Genomic DNA, 16,340 nt, shown 5'->3' with positions numbered 1-16,340 from the left:
CCTATTTTGGCTGCTGTTAATCTTGTTAACAGCATCACCGACTCGATGCATCACTGACTTGATGGGTGGCATCACTGACTCGATGGACATGAGTTTGAGTAAGCTCCAGGAGGTCCTGATGCACAGGGAAGCCTGGCGTGCTTAAGTCCATGGGGTCACAAAGAATTGGACATGACTGAGCGACTGAACTAAACTGAATCTTATTAACAAAATTTTGAAAACAACCTGATTTTGTTCTTTACTTGGTGAATTTGAAATACTAATTTCTAATTATTGAAAAAGCATATTGAAATGTAATAGATTGAATATTTTGATAATATTAACTTCTCTAATTTGGACATTTAAGTAATATCAATGTTTTATCCTATGGGGGGTTCTGGTTTTCAATATAACCTTTTCTGGGTAATAGTTATCAGATGACTTTCTATTTAATAATTGGGTAAAAATAATAAATTTAAAAGATTGCCAATGAAGGCCAATTGTTCTTTTCAACATGTTACTTCTTCTGGAGCCAGTGTAATATACAAAATATTACTGATCATTCAAGTCAAACTATGTTATAAAACAAAATTGGTTAAATGCATAAAATTATTCATATTATAATTCAATGATGGCAAGCAAGGCATATCTCTTTAAAATAGAGACCAAACTTAGAAATCTTAAGAGAAAAGGTGTTTTTTTAATACTAACAACTTAGAAATATATTTATAATTATTAAAATATTTTATAGTCTAGAATATACCCAGGAGATTACAAATATAGCCAATGAGTTACTAACATGTATTTTTAAATAATAGTTTAAAACAAACAAGTCAAGAGGCATCTTACACAATTGGCAGGCAAGGAAGAAATAAGTAAAGAAACATACTTCAAAGAGCTAGTTCTAGAATCATCAGCTTTGACAGTGTTAAGATTGCAGTGGTAAAATATTTCAATTATTTTTCTAAGAAATACTCCATTCAACTAAGTTATTCAAGGCACTGGGTGCTCATGATACTTTCAGGATGGATGTCAATCCTGCTTTCATGGAGTTGTTATACTATAAGTCCAAAGATTCAAGAATTTAAGATCACAAACAAAGTACAGCTGCACATAAACCAGTAGGAAGCTGATGCTTTGGTATAAAAAGTGAAGCAACAGCAAACCAAATAAAGCAAAAAGTAAGGGATACCTTTTTAGTATAGAAAAATCTCTATAAAAGAGTAAATCTCATGACTGAAAACACAGTTTTGTGTGTTTGTGACTGCATGTAGAACTAGTTCTTTGACAACAGAAAGGTCTGTCTTTAAAACCAGCTCAAGAAGCTATATTTTAAAAACAGGTTGAAAGGTCAGATATACAACATAAGGAGAGAAAATGATTTAAGTAGAAAGCCATAGGTTCAAACATTTTAGCTACTGTGAGAAATTTCAGATAATGTGCCAAAGTGTGAGAGAGAGAAAAAAAAAAGTGGGAGTTTAATAATATATATGTTTAACATCAGAAGCTGCATGCAAAGGTCAGGTTTTCAGGAAACAGTTACTAGTGATCTATGCAGAATCTAGCTACAGAGTATCCACTGGACTTTTGAAAGCATGCATATCAAAGTTTTAGAAGCTAGGTTTTATAAGTGAGAAAAAGGTGTCTGCAGTTAGTCCTACTACCGAGCAAAACCTACCTGGAATGAAATACTGTTCTTTAGCTAAATAAAAAAAAGAGAAAAAAAATAGAAGATGCACCTGAATGTCAGCAAGCAGAGATATGAGTTATATTAGATTAAGAATGGACTAAAGTTACCATAGATAATTAAGTGAAAAAAATGTATATTCACAGCAGTGGCTGAAGTATAACCATGAGTAGGAAATGCATCTAGAATCATGGACAATAAACGGCTTTATTTTGATATTAGCTTTTTAGTATGAATTAACTGCCGAATGTGAAATAACGCCTGTAACAGGTAGTGTACTACCCAAAACATAAACAATGCATTTTATTTTGAGAAAATAGAAAGGATTATACCAAAGCAAATAGTAAATTTCAATGAACTGTTTTCTCTTTAATATTAACACAATGCACCTATATTTCACTTTTCATAAGTAAATGTAATATTCCCAAAGTGTTAAAAGATGGCCTTTTAGAAAAAAAAATATATATCCTCACAGTCCTGGTCAAAATGTGAGAACGTAAAGCTAGAAACAAAACATTTGCTTTCCTGTGAGAAGCAAGGAATCCAGAGTGTTCTTCTCCCCCTACTTCTGAACCTAAGCAAATCAAGTAACTAAGTCTCAGTTCACTTTCTCAGAGAAAGAGAAAGACAATTAACTACTTCACCATTGCTCAATGGAAAACAACACAACAAACATGAGGTTTAACAGGCACTGAGTTAGCTAGAAGGCCACTGTTAAATTCAAACCCTGGGATTACAGCCTGAAGTATCCAGGCATCTTTTATCCCTTGTTTCTTCTGCTGGATAGTGTGTTAAAAAGGTTACATGTAGGGATTCTATGTGATTGGTGTCTACAGTTCTCTTTATATTTTTCTTCATGGGCAGAAGAAAAAGAAATACAATTCCGTAATGTTTGGCAATTCAGTAGAAGGTCAGCTGTCTCTACATCTCATTAACTATTGTTTTCAGTAACACAGGGGAAATGTCATACAAAGTAAGAAATTACCTGAACAACGGAATTTCTTGCTTTTGATCTGTCCAATTCTTTTGTTTGCCAGTCGCCGGGGACTGGTGCAGCGGGCACCACTGGTTTCGATTGGGTTGGTATGGAGATAATCCGCCAGCCACTTGAGATGGCAGTCACAAATAAAGGGGTTCTGGGCCAAATGCCTTTCAGAAACACATACAGAACACTTTTACACATGACTTGCAATGAACTCAACTCTCAAATCCAGAATGAAAACAACGGTCATCAAATTTGATCCTGATTCTATATACATACATGGTTTGAATGGCCCGGAGAGGTGAAAAGGTCCCCTTGGCGATGGTCTGAAGCTTGTTGTCATATAAGGAGAGAAGGTTCAGATTGTGCAGGTCCTGAAAAGCATCTACCCGGAGGCAGTTTATCTTGTTGGCATTCAGTAATCTGTTTGATCAAATAGTCATAGAATTAATTAAAGTGTAGTACCTCATTAACCCACCTTCAAGTCTCTTGTTCTTGAGAAAACCCAATCAAGAAATTCATTTCTTTTAACCTTGACACTAAGATCTGTCATTATTGAGGTATCACTATCACAGCCTGAAGATTTGGGGTCATGGCAGATAAAGCAGGGTCATATCTAATGATTGGATTGCCTAAATCTAGTGGTACTTACACATTTATCCAACAAAAAAATTATCAAAGATATTCTCTGGAAGGTGCAGAAGTACAGCAATAGATAAAGGTGGGTGAGAACCAGCCTTTGCAGTCAAAGGCTCCATAAAGTTCTCATAAACATTAGTCCTTGGAGCTGCTCTAAGAAAAAGAAGTCCAATCCATTGTCAGAACAGTAGCTGGAGTGAGACTTCTAAACATAGATCAGATCATGTCACTCCTCTCCAAAACCGTGCAGTAACTCCCAATTTGCTCTGAATAACGCAAGACCTGACAATAGCCCAAAATTCCCAATGGGATCTTTGATTCCCTTTTCCAAACTCTCGCTGTTTAGTCACTAAGTCATGTCCAACCCTTTGCGATCCCATGGACTATAGCCTGCCAGGCTCCTCTGTTCATAGGGTTTCCCAGGCAAGATACTGGAGTGGGCTGCCATTTCCTTCTCCAGGGGATCCTCCCAACTCAGTGATTGAACCCATGTCTCTTGCATTGGCAGGTGGATTGTTTACCATTGAGCCACCTGGGAAACCTTTCTGAATGCTATTTCATGGCTGTTTCAGCTCCAGCCACATAGATCTCCTTGCCAGACTCTCTTCTCTGGAAGGCTCTTCTCTCAGATGTTTGCCTGGTTCACCATGTTGCTTCGTTGAGTTCGCTGAAATCTCACCTCTTCCATTCAGCCATCTCTGGCCATTCTCTCCAATACTATGTCTTAACTCCTTTACTTTGATCTACTTTTTTGGTTTTCTTAAATCTATGTCTCCCTATTATGTGCGATTTAACAGGAGGAAATATGTATTTAAGAAAATAGAAAAAGTAGATCAAAGTAAAGGAGTTGTGATTTAGGGCTTCCTAGGTGGTGCCAGTGGTCAAGAACCCACCTGGCAACGTAGGAGACGTAAGAGACACGGGTTCAGTTTCTGGGTCAGGAAGATCCCCTGAAAAGGGAACAGCTACCCACTCTAGTATTCTTGCTTGGAGAATCCTATGGACAGAAGAGCCTGGTGGGCTACAGTCCATGGGGTCGCAAAGAGCTGGACATGATTGAAGTGACTTAGCAGGCATGCAGGTATGTGTGATTTGCTTATTTATTATGTTCTTGCTGACTGCCATTTGCATGAACTCTCCCCCTAGGGTATAGGGTCCAGACAGCAGGAATATTAGTCTGTTTTGTTTTCTGATGTTTCCCACATGTCTAACACATAAAAGGTGCTCAATAAATATTTGTTTTCAAATGACTACTTTACAGCCCTCTTGGAGAGTGACATTACCACAGAAAAAGCCCTTATTCTGCAGTATATGTTTGTGCTCAGTTGCTCAGTCATGTCCGACTCTTTGTGACCCCATGGACTGTAGCCCGCCAGGCTCCTCTGTCCATGGGATTCTCCAGGAAAGAATACTGGAGTGAGTTGCCATTTCCTCCTCCAGGGATCTTCCTGACCCAGGGATCAAACTCACATCTCCTATGTCTCCTGCACTGCAGACGAATTCTTTACCCATTGAGCCAAAGGGAAGCTCTATTCTGCAGTATAGATATCCAATTCACTTTGTTTAGCACAGTATCTTGGAGAAGGCAATGGCACCCCACTCCAGTACTCTTGCCTGGAAAATCCCATGGACGGAGGAGCCTGGTGGGCTTCAGTCCATGGGGTCGCTAAGAGTCAGACACAACTGAGCAACTTCACTTTCACTTTTCACTTTCATGCATTGGAGAAGGAAATGGCAACCCACTCCAGTGTTCTTGCCTGGAGAATCCCGGGGACGGGGGAGCCTGGTAGGCTGCCGTCTATGGAGTCGCACAGAGTCGGACACGACTGAAGCGACTTAGCAGCAGCAGCACAGTATTTCACAAACTTTTTTTTTCTCATATGCTGCTGCTAAGTCACTTCAGTTGTGTCTGACTCTGTGCGACCCCATAGACGGCAGCCCACCAGGCTCCCCTGTCCCCGAGATTCTCCAGGCAAGAATACTGGAGTGGGTTGCCATTACCTTCTCCAATGCATGCATGCATGCTAAGTCGCTTCAGTCGTGTCTGACTCCGTGAGACCCTATGAACAGCAGCCCACCAGACTCCTCTGTCCATAGGATTCTCTAGGCAAGAATACTGGAGTAGGTTGCCATTTCCTTCTCCATTTTCTCATATATCTTACTGATATCCAATATTAGTATTATGTGGAGTCATGGTTTACAGATCCTGCGCAAACGTCATCCTTACAGATTACATGTCACCTTGTCTATGCTTTTATTCATGCTTGCTTCACCTATGGGAGTACACGGGTCCTGCTCTCCATCTGCCTCAACCATTTGGCCTATCAAGACCTCAGAGGAGGCTCACTTTCTCCAGAGCAAGAACTTTCCAGAATACAACTTCCACCCAATTAACATGTTCCTTCCTCTACTTTCCAGAGCAAGTTAGTCAGTGTTACCTAGTTTTGTCAACTATTTCATATAGGCCCACATGTTCGCCTGCAGAGAGTTTAGCCTTCTGGGAGCAGAAAATTTTTTGATATTTCTTCTTCTCTCTCACCATTTAGTTCGGAGCTTTGATACTTAGGATTTTAACAAATACTTGGTAGTTCAAAAATATGTGCTATATGGTTTGGGTGTGATGCCTTCCTTTCTAACACACTGAATACTGTTTTCCAGTTTGCCCAACAGACCCTCTGTGATTAACACAGGGTATTTCAGTTTTACTTGCTTTTTTAAGATCTCAACTCTCTGCCTATGCAAAGTCAGGACTTCCTCGTAGTAGTTCACCTTGCTGCACTTTTTTTTTTTTAAACTCACCTTTGCTTTTTCCATGGTAGCTCAGATGGTTAAGAATCTGCCTCAATGCAGGAGACATGGGTTTGATCCCTGGGTTTGATCCCTGGGTTGGGAAGATCCCCTAGAGAAGGGAATGGCAACCCACTCTAGTATTCTTGCCTGGAAAATTCCACGGACATAAGAGCCTGATGGGCTACAGTCCATGGAGTCACAGAAAGTCAGACACAACTGAGTGATTAACACTTTCACTTTTCTTTTTCTTTTTTTTTTATGGACATACTATTCGGGTGTGTTTTCTTTCTTTTTTTGTCCACACCATGTGGCATGTAGTATCTTAGTTCCTGAACCAGGGATCAGAGTTTTTGTTTTGTTTTTTAATCTTCTTTTAGATATTGCAGTTTTGGCCTTCTCTGTGGTCTACAGAATCCCTTCCTAAGAGCTTATAGAGCTGATTTGAGGTATTGACTGATTAATCCCATGCCTCCTCACTCAGGGCCATGACAGATGGCATATAGCTAACTAAAAGAGGAGTCAGGCAGCAGAATGCTAAAGACAGAGACAAAGTAGGGAGTCTGGAAGACAACTAAAGAAAGTGCTTCTCTGAGAATTTTGTACTTACTTTACTTTCAGGTGGTCCAGAAATTGGGGGAGAAATACTGAACACTACTTTCTTTTGTTCCTTCCATTTATCTACTTTTCCCAAATATCTCATCTGTTCAACAGATCTAAGAAGCTTAACTGAATCAAATTCTCAGCTAACCTTACAGAGTCAATTGTGCCTTGTTAGCCCTGGCAGGCTGAGTCTAGGGATATAATTTAAGGCACAGTGAGAAAGCTGGTTTTTTGAGTGAGATTTATCTACATAGAGATTCCAAGGGTTTATTAACCCATTTACTACATCAACTACCAATAAGTATGGGAGGAAAAGAAAAAAACGTGTAACTTTAAGTGTCGATACCACAGAGGGCAGTGGTAGCAAAAGAGATTAGAAGTAAATGGCAAAGAGAACAATGCTAGAAGAACTAAGAGAGAAGCACATAAAAAATAGAGAACATTTGGCTGTGGCACACAGCTATACCTAACTTCCTCGCAGGGGCTGTAAAATAGTTTGATGCCCAAATATAACCACTAGGTCACAAAAGTCAGTATTTGCTGGAAATTAATTTATTGGGTGATACAGCATTAAGAAGAGAGAGAATGGAACAGAATTGACAGCACTATATATAGTAAGGTTAAATATTGCTTTGTTAACAATTTGTTTCATGTGTGTGTGTGAGTATGAATTGGGCTGCAATATATAATATTGCTTCTGCATGATAATAGTTCAAAATGTGAAGAATAGGATATAATGATAACCACACATTTATCAAGTAAAGAAAAAGGTCCACATTTGGGAAGTTTGTGGGATTAGGAATACATTTTTACCAAGTAAATGGTACAAACCTAACATCAACAAATGCATACACTCAAAAGAGAAAATAGCATTCTAAACTTAAGCATTTTAAAGTAAACTGGCTGTGAGCTAGCTGACAGCAGAAACTGTAGCGTACTCATCTTTTCCTCCATAGCAGCTAGGTCAGTGTGTGCCCCAAAAGAGAAATTCTATAAATGTTTGGGGATTTGAATAGATTTTGATGATCCAACACTAACAATCTTAGTATTAACATATATATTTTTTAAAATCTCATTTTCATATGAGCATTCATTATGACATCTGGAGTCAATTCTTATTCTTATAAATTTGTATCATGAATACTTCTTTTGAGACAAATGAGTTGCAGCTATTCTCTAAGCAGAGTGGTCTTTAAATATTAAAATTCAGGAAATTGACAGATGATTCTCTCACTAAAGATTAAGTTTAGAATGCTTAAGTTTAGAATGCTATTTTCTCTTTTGAGTGTATGCATTTGTTGGTTTTAGGTTTGTACCATTTACTTGGTAAAAATGTATTCCTAATCCCACAAACTTCCCAAATGTGGACCTTTTTCTTTACTTGATAAATGTGTGGTTATCATTATATCCTATTCTTCACATTTTTAACTATTATCATGCAGAAGCATATTATATATCGCAGCCTGATTCATACTCACACACACACGAAACAAATTGTCATTCATATAATGATATAAATTATCATTATATACTATTATTCACATTTTTAACTGTTTATTATTATGCAGAAGCATATTATATTATTAACACTCCGTCCTAGACTACTAGAGACCATTTTTGTTTTGGGGGATGTTATTCTTGTATTGTCACTGGTAGAGATTTTTTTGGACAAAAGTGAATAAACATATCACCGTGTCTTTCTGCTTTCCAAGTACTGTTAAATCAAAACAGATAAATTTCATAAAAGGCAAAGATTGCATAAACTTTAAATGATAGAACAGCCAGGACGCTCACATTTATGACACTGTGGAAAGAAAGGTTTGGGGACAGTTTCAAAATATTGTGACTTCAAATAAATGACCATCATCAATGTTAGCTTCACTAATCTTTTCCATTTCATTAAACTGTGTCATTTTGGGTCAAATTTTTCTGACGCCTCCATGAAAATACGAGATGGTACACTGCGTAAAATATAATATTTAGGTTCAATAGATGAAAACCAATCAAATACTTACAGTAGCTGTAAGGAAAACAGTCCTTCAAACAAACTTTTTGGGAGTTCTGTGATTTTATTTCCATAGAGGACACTGGAAAACACATGATTTAAACAAACAAACAAAAAATTAGAGACCAACCAGCAAAACAAATTTATCCAAAGAAATGTGTTCAGGCATAAAGGAGGTTAGTAACCTCCATATATCATAAAGACATAGCAGAGTAAACAAACTTCAATTTGGAAATGTTTCTCCCTTGATTATAGGTTAGATGTGTGTTCATGGTAAAAAGTTTGAAACCATAGATAAACAACAAAGTAAGAAAAATTAACACAATTTATAATTTTACTGTCCTTTCATAGAAATGTCCACAGTTAATTTGTCATGTTTTTATACACAAATACACAGAGCTCATATAGGAAAGCATACAGTATGTAACAAAGAAGAACACTAACCTGGAATCCATTGTTCTTCAAAGGGGTAAAATTTAGAATTATCATAATAGTTAAGAGTGAAAGGAATCCATATAAGTGTAAAATATTTGTTTTAAATATATAATGTACATACATCAGAAATGTAAAATCTGCAAAGAGTGATCATTAATATTTATACATAATTTTTTAAATGTATGTTCCCCAAAGAAATATGAATAGGGATGTATCCTCGTGTCCTCCCCCCGCCCCCACCTCTGATTAGCCACTAAGTGTAACCACAAAGTGCAGGGACCATGACAATCACTGTAACACACCCAGTGCCTGGGCTTTGGCACACAGTGATGTTCTAACATTGGACTGATGAACAAATATTGTTTGAAGAGGAAAATGAAGTGAAAATTAGCACAGGAGTAAAGTAAGGAAATTATCTTATTCACAGAAATGGTGGATTGAGAGTTTTTCAACAGCAAGGAAATGAAAATGACTGACTCATCATGCTGGCTACTGACAACAGGTCTGCAATGATGGCCTTCTATTCTCAGCCTCATAAAGGAGGGGAGGCACCATAATAATGTGAAGGAAAAGACAGAAATTATATTTTTAAGGGGACAAATGTGTTGTAGCTCTTCTCTAAGCAGTCCGTGGGGTCGTGAACAGTGGGACATGACTTGGCAACTGAACAATAATAACAATCAAGAGTTATAAAAATGTGTATATAAATTTTAAGTAAGTAGTTTCTCTCAGGAGTTTAAGGAAAAAAATATCAGACAAATACAATATTTTTATATGCTAAATATTAATTGTGGCCTAATTTATAATGGTGAAAAATGAAATACAAATAAAATATTTCCAGATTCTAAAGAAGGGGCTTGGCTAAATATATATTTCACATTGATAAAAATCAGGTTTGAAGAAATATTTGTTTCCATGAAAATATTTATGATATTATGTGAATGCTCTGTGCTCAATCACCTCTAACTCATTGTGGCCCCATGGACTGTGGCCCATCACGTTTCTCTTCCATGGAATTTTCCAGGCAAGAATACTGGAGTGGGTTGCCATTTCTTACTTCAGGGGATCTTCCTGACCTAGAGATTGAAGCCGCATCTTTGTCCCCTGCATTGGCAGGCAGGTACTGTACCACTAGTACCACCTGGGAAACCCTTATGATATGATATTCAGTTTAAAACAGCCTAATACAGAAGAATATATTACAGTATAATTTCACTTAGAAAAATATACTCATATATACATAGAAAAAAGTGGACGATCTTGAGATTGCAGGTGATTTGCCATCCAGAGGTCATTTGAATTTGCATCTATCTATCTATCTATTTTAAAATATTCTCTACAATGGGCATATCTACTTTAAAAGTCAGAAACATTGGTTTGGAAAAGAAATAATTGGATATCATAAAATGTAAAGGAAAAAGCTAAAATGAGAATCAAAATATGTTTGGCACCTGTACCTGACTTCTGTTCAGAAAAGAGGGGAAATGACAATGCAACAGAGATGAATCAGAGTGAGGAAAAAGCTGTTCCCTTTTAAGATGTCAGTGAGAGGTGGGATAAATTATAAAATATGAAGAAAATTCTTAAGGAAATAAATCTGGGTACTATACTGTACAAGTAGACATACCATTTGTGTAGATTCCAGTGGTATAGTTATATGGTTTGACATAAAATGTCATTTATGTAGAATATAGATTTTTTTTTAATGTAAGTAAGGGAAGAAACAATTTTAAAAACACAGGCACAAAAGAGAATTCTATATTGTCAGACTCAAGGAGTAAAGGCATTAAGAAAGGGTAAAGCAGTACTAAGATACATCTTTAGGTCAAGAATAAGAGAATGAGGGCTTTAGGGAACAAATGATCAGATCAAGTTGGCACCAATTTGGGTATTCAATAGAATATCATTCAAGTAATGCATTCAGCAATAAATACTATACATTCACTGTGTGCCAGGAATTTTGCAGGTTCTAAGCTTGGTGCCCAATTAAACCGAATCCAACTGTTACTTGTTCATGTGTGCGTGCATGCTAAGTTGCCTCAGTTGTGTCTGACTCTGTGGGACCCTATGGGCTGTAACTTGCCAGGCTCCTGTCCATAGGATTCTCTAGGCTAGAATACAAGAGTGGATAACTTGTTCAATGTTCACCATTTGCCCATGTGCCAGTCACTGGTATAACTGAGATAAATAAAAGGTATGGTGTCAAAGAGTCAACCAAAAGGGTGCACGATTGCGCTTTACATTTTCTGCCAGCAGTTGTTTCCCTGGTTTTAGACTTCACATACTAAAAACCAAACAAGCAAACAAAAATGAACCTAGGCAGACACTGCAGGTGAAGTGATAGTTTTCCTTTTTTTTTCTGGTCCAAAGAAAATTGCAGTTTTCTGAGCAGACCAGCATCAGTTCAGTTCAGTTCAGTTGCTCAGTCATGTCCACCTCTTTGCGGCCCCATGGACTGCAGCACGCCAGGCCTCCCTGTACATCACCAACTCCCAGAGTTTACTCAAATTCGTGTTCATTGAATCAGTGAAGCCATCCAAACACCTCATCCTCTGTTGTCCCCTTCTCCTCCCTCCTTCAATCTTTCCCAGCATCAGAGTCTTTTCAAATGAGTCAGTTCTTCGCATTAGGTGGCCAAAGTACTGGAATTTCAGCTTCAACATCAGTCCTTCCAATGAACACTCAGGATGGATCTTCTTTAGGATGGACTGGTGGGATCTCCTTGCAGTCCAAGGGACTCTCAAGAGTCTTCTCCAACACCATAGCTCAAAAGAAACAATTCTTCGGCGCTCAGATTTCTTTATGGTCCAACTCTTCACATCCATACATGACTACTGGAAAAACCATAGCCTTGACTAGATGGACCTTTGTTAGCAAAGTAATGTCTCTGCTTTTTAATATGCTGTCTAGGTTGGTCATAACTTTCCTTCCAAGGAGCAAACATATTTTAATTTCATGGCTGCAGTCACCATCTGCAGTGATTTTGGAACCAAAAAAAAAAATAAAGTCTCTCACTGTTTCCCCATCTATTTGCCATGAAGTGATGGGACTGGATGCCATGATTTTAGTTTTCAGAATGGTGAGCTTTAAGCCAACTTTTTCACTCTTCTCTTTCACTTTCATCAAGAGGCTCTTTACAACCCAGATAAGCTGGTACATCTCCTCCCCTTGGTATGAGTGTAAAGTATTCTGCAAACCCCAGGTGTTTATCTAAGTATCACACATGTATATCCTGAAATTCTCACTGGCTACCATTGACTTCTGAAGTTCCTAACAGCCCTGCAGTAATTTACATCAGTAAGAACTCTTTTCTAAGCATCACCTCAAACAAAGAAACCAGATTTCATTTTTAAACTTTAAAATTAAAATTTGAAATAATACATACTCTACTTAGAGGACTTCTGAAGATTTTATACAAATTTGAAGGAATAACAGTCTCTATAAATTCACTTTAATTTATACGGTTATCTCCCTGGAAGTCCTTTTGACATTGAAAAGCTGCCATACTTTTCTTCTATTTGTTCTTTGAGAGATTAAAGCTGGTTCTTTCAGAGAAGTCATTAAGGTGATGAAGTAGAAGGTTGGAGGGGGGCCCTTTCACCGGTCATCTTTCACTGTTCTCTGCACAACTTTACCTAGGATCACTCTAAATGGGACTGTAATTGTCCCTAGTGACAGTGACTATGGGTTTAAGGACGGGATTATAAATGCAGTACTGATTGGAGCCTCCGAAGTAAACATTTTCCCTTTACTTCTGTAAGAAAACACTGTCAAAAAGGGGGCTCATACTCGATTTCTAAACAGTAAAACTATCGAATTCCAAAATATAAACCCCTAAAAATTGCCAATTTTAGTGACAGGTAGCAGTTCCCCATAAAAATGACAAAATTCACTAATGATTTATAAAAATTAATACTGTTAATAATGCATAGCAAAGCACATAAAGGAACATATTCTTTAAATCCAAATTTAAAACATAGAGCCATTATTCCTTATGCATTTTACTTTCCTTCAGTTATGTGGTCAGTACTTACAGTGAATTCAAAGAGCGTAGTCCTTGGAAAGCATCTGGTGCTAGCTCAGAGATCTGATTATTGCTCAGGTCGCTAAGATTAAAAATAGGGTTAGATTAAATTAAATAGAATGTCAGTGAGATTTACTGCAGGAGAAAGCTATTTATTGCTTTTACATGTCAGTTTTGCACCTATCAATATGTGTATAATATTTGCAACATCTGAAGCATCTTAAACTTTTAAAAAATCACACTTGTAAATCAATTATTGTCTTTTTCTAAATTATTATTAAAGACAGCATGTCTTATTTTTGAAAACAGAACAGTTAAGAATTTGACTGCATAATATATTGACCATATATGTTCACACTAGTGTGAATTAGTATGCTAAATTACAGAGAACTTAATAAATTAATATTTTAGCTTTTAACATTATACTATTATAGAACTAGCAACCAGATAGTCACATCACTTAATATTTAAGCTGTCAAACACTTAAATATTCATACTTAAATGGATGTCTTTGCATGTTCATGACCTTTATAATTTTTTTAAATTTCATTGATTTCAGAATATTATTCACTCACATTCTTCTAAGCTTTTTATATGGTGAGAAAGCTCCAGGAGGGATGACCTTGATTGAGTTCTGTTCCAAACGTCTGCAATGAAAAATATATTCAATTTTTAAATAGAAATGTGAGCTCTCAGATATGTTTAATTCAAGTCATGTCAAGAAGCAAAGGTGATATGCTTCCTGAGTGATATTTTCTTGCTTTTTTCTCTAAAAAGACTATTAAAATTAATTGTGCTCTTCCCTAAACATGGTGCAAGATTGGGAGTAAAAACAAAGCAACTGTGAAAACAATAAGAAGATTTTGGTTTCTAAGCATTGTGGGTTCATTAATATTTAAGTCTGGACTTTGTATAAAAGAGAGAACATCTGTGTTGGGAATATATTTTACCAAGTTCAATATCAATAAGAGAAATATGTTGTAACACTGAAGAGATGTAGAACATGTTTTAGAGATAACTATAACTCTTCCACAAAAGACATTATTGTTGAATATTAAATTTTATAAGCCATTTCCTCTACAGAAAGCATGTTATAGGTTGAAAAAACTGTTATATGCATAAAATTAATTTTGAAGCCGCTTCTGAGGCAAAAGCTTGAATTTTAAATCTGTAAGTACTACAGATATTTTTGGTAACACTCTCTGGACTCTGTCAATCCATTATGTGAATATTTCATGTGAAAACCACTGCAGGAAAGTGCATTTAAACACAACTGAAATATTTTTATGATACACTAAAATCTGCAAGTTGAAAATAACCCTCTAACTTTATCTTCTTCATACTTCCGCGATCAAAGCAAGACAAGATTTTATCAATCTAGTTATGAAAGACACAAAATAGTATATTTCATAGGGCGGTTTGGTAAATATTTTAGTCCATTAGAAATGCTGTTTCTCAGCCTTCTCTCTACCTGTACAAATATCCTCATGTACACTTCCCATCCCCTCTCTCACTTCTGCTCTGCATCCCAGAGAGCTGACTCCTGTGAACCACACAGTCCAGGCTCAAGTGCTGGCTTTTGTGAGACTTGGTCAGGGTGGGAGACTGAAGGTGGGAGGATGGGGGAAGTCAAAGTATTCTCCCCTTTTCTGCCTGACGGGGTGTCCTCAGCAATGATCTGATTTCCTTCATTTTAGCTCCTGACTTTGTATAACACTACCTTCTCCTTAGTTCCCTACAGCCCTGGAGGTGGAAGCAGCTTTCTAAATTCTGTGTCACTTTCTACAGCTGTTTGACTCATTCATCATACTAAACCCATCTGCCGAAATACCTGGCGTGAGTTTCATTTTGTCATCTGAATTAAAAAATACATATACATATATATACACATATACATTTATATTGGCAGGTAGATTCTTTACCATTAGTGCCACCTAGGAAGCCCATTAGTATATTTACATATAAATAGAATATACATATATAGACAATTTATAGGCTATGTATGTATCATATACAGAGATTCACTTTTATTGAATGCTGGTAATATTTTGACATTTATATGTATTACACACATTTTTTAATGAACATCAGATCAAAACAAAATATTTCTAGGAGGTGAAGTCAAATTTCTTAAATTTTGTTCTTTTCTGATTCCAAATCCGTTATTACAATACCACGTTTTTTTCGATAGTCTCAGGGTTCACCCTCTGACCTCTTCGTCCCTACACGCAACGGGCTTTTTCAATCTTTGTTGCTCTCGAACTCACTGTAGCATTTAATACTGTGAACAATCTTTCCCTGGGATGTGATACTGTATATTGCTTATTCTTGGTCTGCTTTTCTCTTTCTAACTTATGGCTTCACTTTCTAGTCCTCTAAAATGAGTTATTCTCCAAGTTTCTGTCCTTTTCTTCTCTCACACAAAAGGAAAAATCTCTTTTCTGACCTGCAATGTTAATCATGATTCTTCCCCTCCAAAAAGCAAAGTCATTTTGTTCATATTAAAGACAAACTTAAGCTTAAACTATTTATGAAATACATAAGCAAGAAAACTAAAATCACTCATAATACATCACTCAGATCAGTGAATTTTACTTGTTTTTATGTATATATATTTATTTTATATAACTGAAATTTTACTGTATAGAGAATTTTGAGTTGAATTGTTTACACTAAATATAATATCATCTATGTTTTTCTGCTGCTGCTGCTAAGTCACTTCAGTTGTGTCCGACTCTGTGCGACCCCAGAGACGGCAGCCCACCAGGCTCCCCCATCCCTGGGATTCTCCAGGCAAGAACACTGGAGTGGGTTGCCATTTCCTTCTCCAATGCATGAAAGTGAAAAGTGAAAGTGAACTTGCTCAGTCGTGTCTGACCCTCAGCGACCCCATGGACTGCAGCCTTCCAGGCTCCTCCGTCCACGGGATTTTCCAGGCAAGAGTACTGGAGTGGGGTGCCATTGCCTTCTCCGATGTTTTCCTAATCATCAAAAGTTTTGGAAGACCTTATTTTTAGGCTTTCTTGATGACTGTCAAATTGGTCCATAATTTCTTAATCATTCTTTATTGTTAGCCATTGAAATTAATAATATTTTTATATCATTATTAATAATATTCAGTTATTTTAAGATTACTAGCACACAGCCTTTTTTTGAAGCCTTCCTTAACTTTCTTTGGTATGGTTAATTGTATCTTTCT

The 16,340-nt window shown here is 36.9% G+C and overlaps 1 protein-coding gene across 2 annotated transcripts in view; it reads right to left on the bottom strand.

Annotated features, from left to right (window-relative positions):
* The window catches only part of SLIT2 (slit guidance ligand 2), a 405,585-nt gene that overhangs the window by 95,524 nt on the left and 293,721 nt on the right, over window positions 1-16,340 (bottom strand). The window contains exons 10-15 of one of the 2 annotated variants that reach the window (XM_040237917.1): window positions 13,717-13,788; window positions 13,152-13,223; window positions 8,693-8,764; window positions 2,928-3,071; window positions 2,652-2,815; window positions 1,658-1,681 (exon numbers count right to left, since the gene is read on the bottom strand). In XM_040237917.1, the coding sequence (XP_040093851.1) occupies window positions 1,658-1,681; window positions 2,652-2,815; window positions 2,928-3,071; window positions 8,693-8,764; window positions 13,152-13,223; window positions 13,717-13,788 (548 nt within the window). The remainder of the gene's footprint in view (window positions 1-1,657; window positions 1,682-2,651; window positions 2,816-2,927; window positions 3,072-8,692; window positions 8,765-13,151; window positions 13,224-13,716; window positions 13,789-16,340) is intronic. The other variant, XM_040237918.1, reaches the window with a different exon arrangement.

The sequence above is a fragment of the Oryx dammah genome, unplaced genomic scaffold (genome assembly GCF_014754425.2).
Source record: "Oryx dammah isolate SB20612 unplaced genomic scaffold, SCBI_Odam_1.1 HiC_scaffold_3, whole genome shotgun sequence".
NCBI classification, from domain to species: domain Eukaryota; kingdom Metazoa; phylum Chordata; class Mammalia; order Artiodactyla; family Bovidae; genus Oryx; species Oryx dammah.
This window is presented reverse-complemented; position numbering and strand designations above follow the sequence as displayed.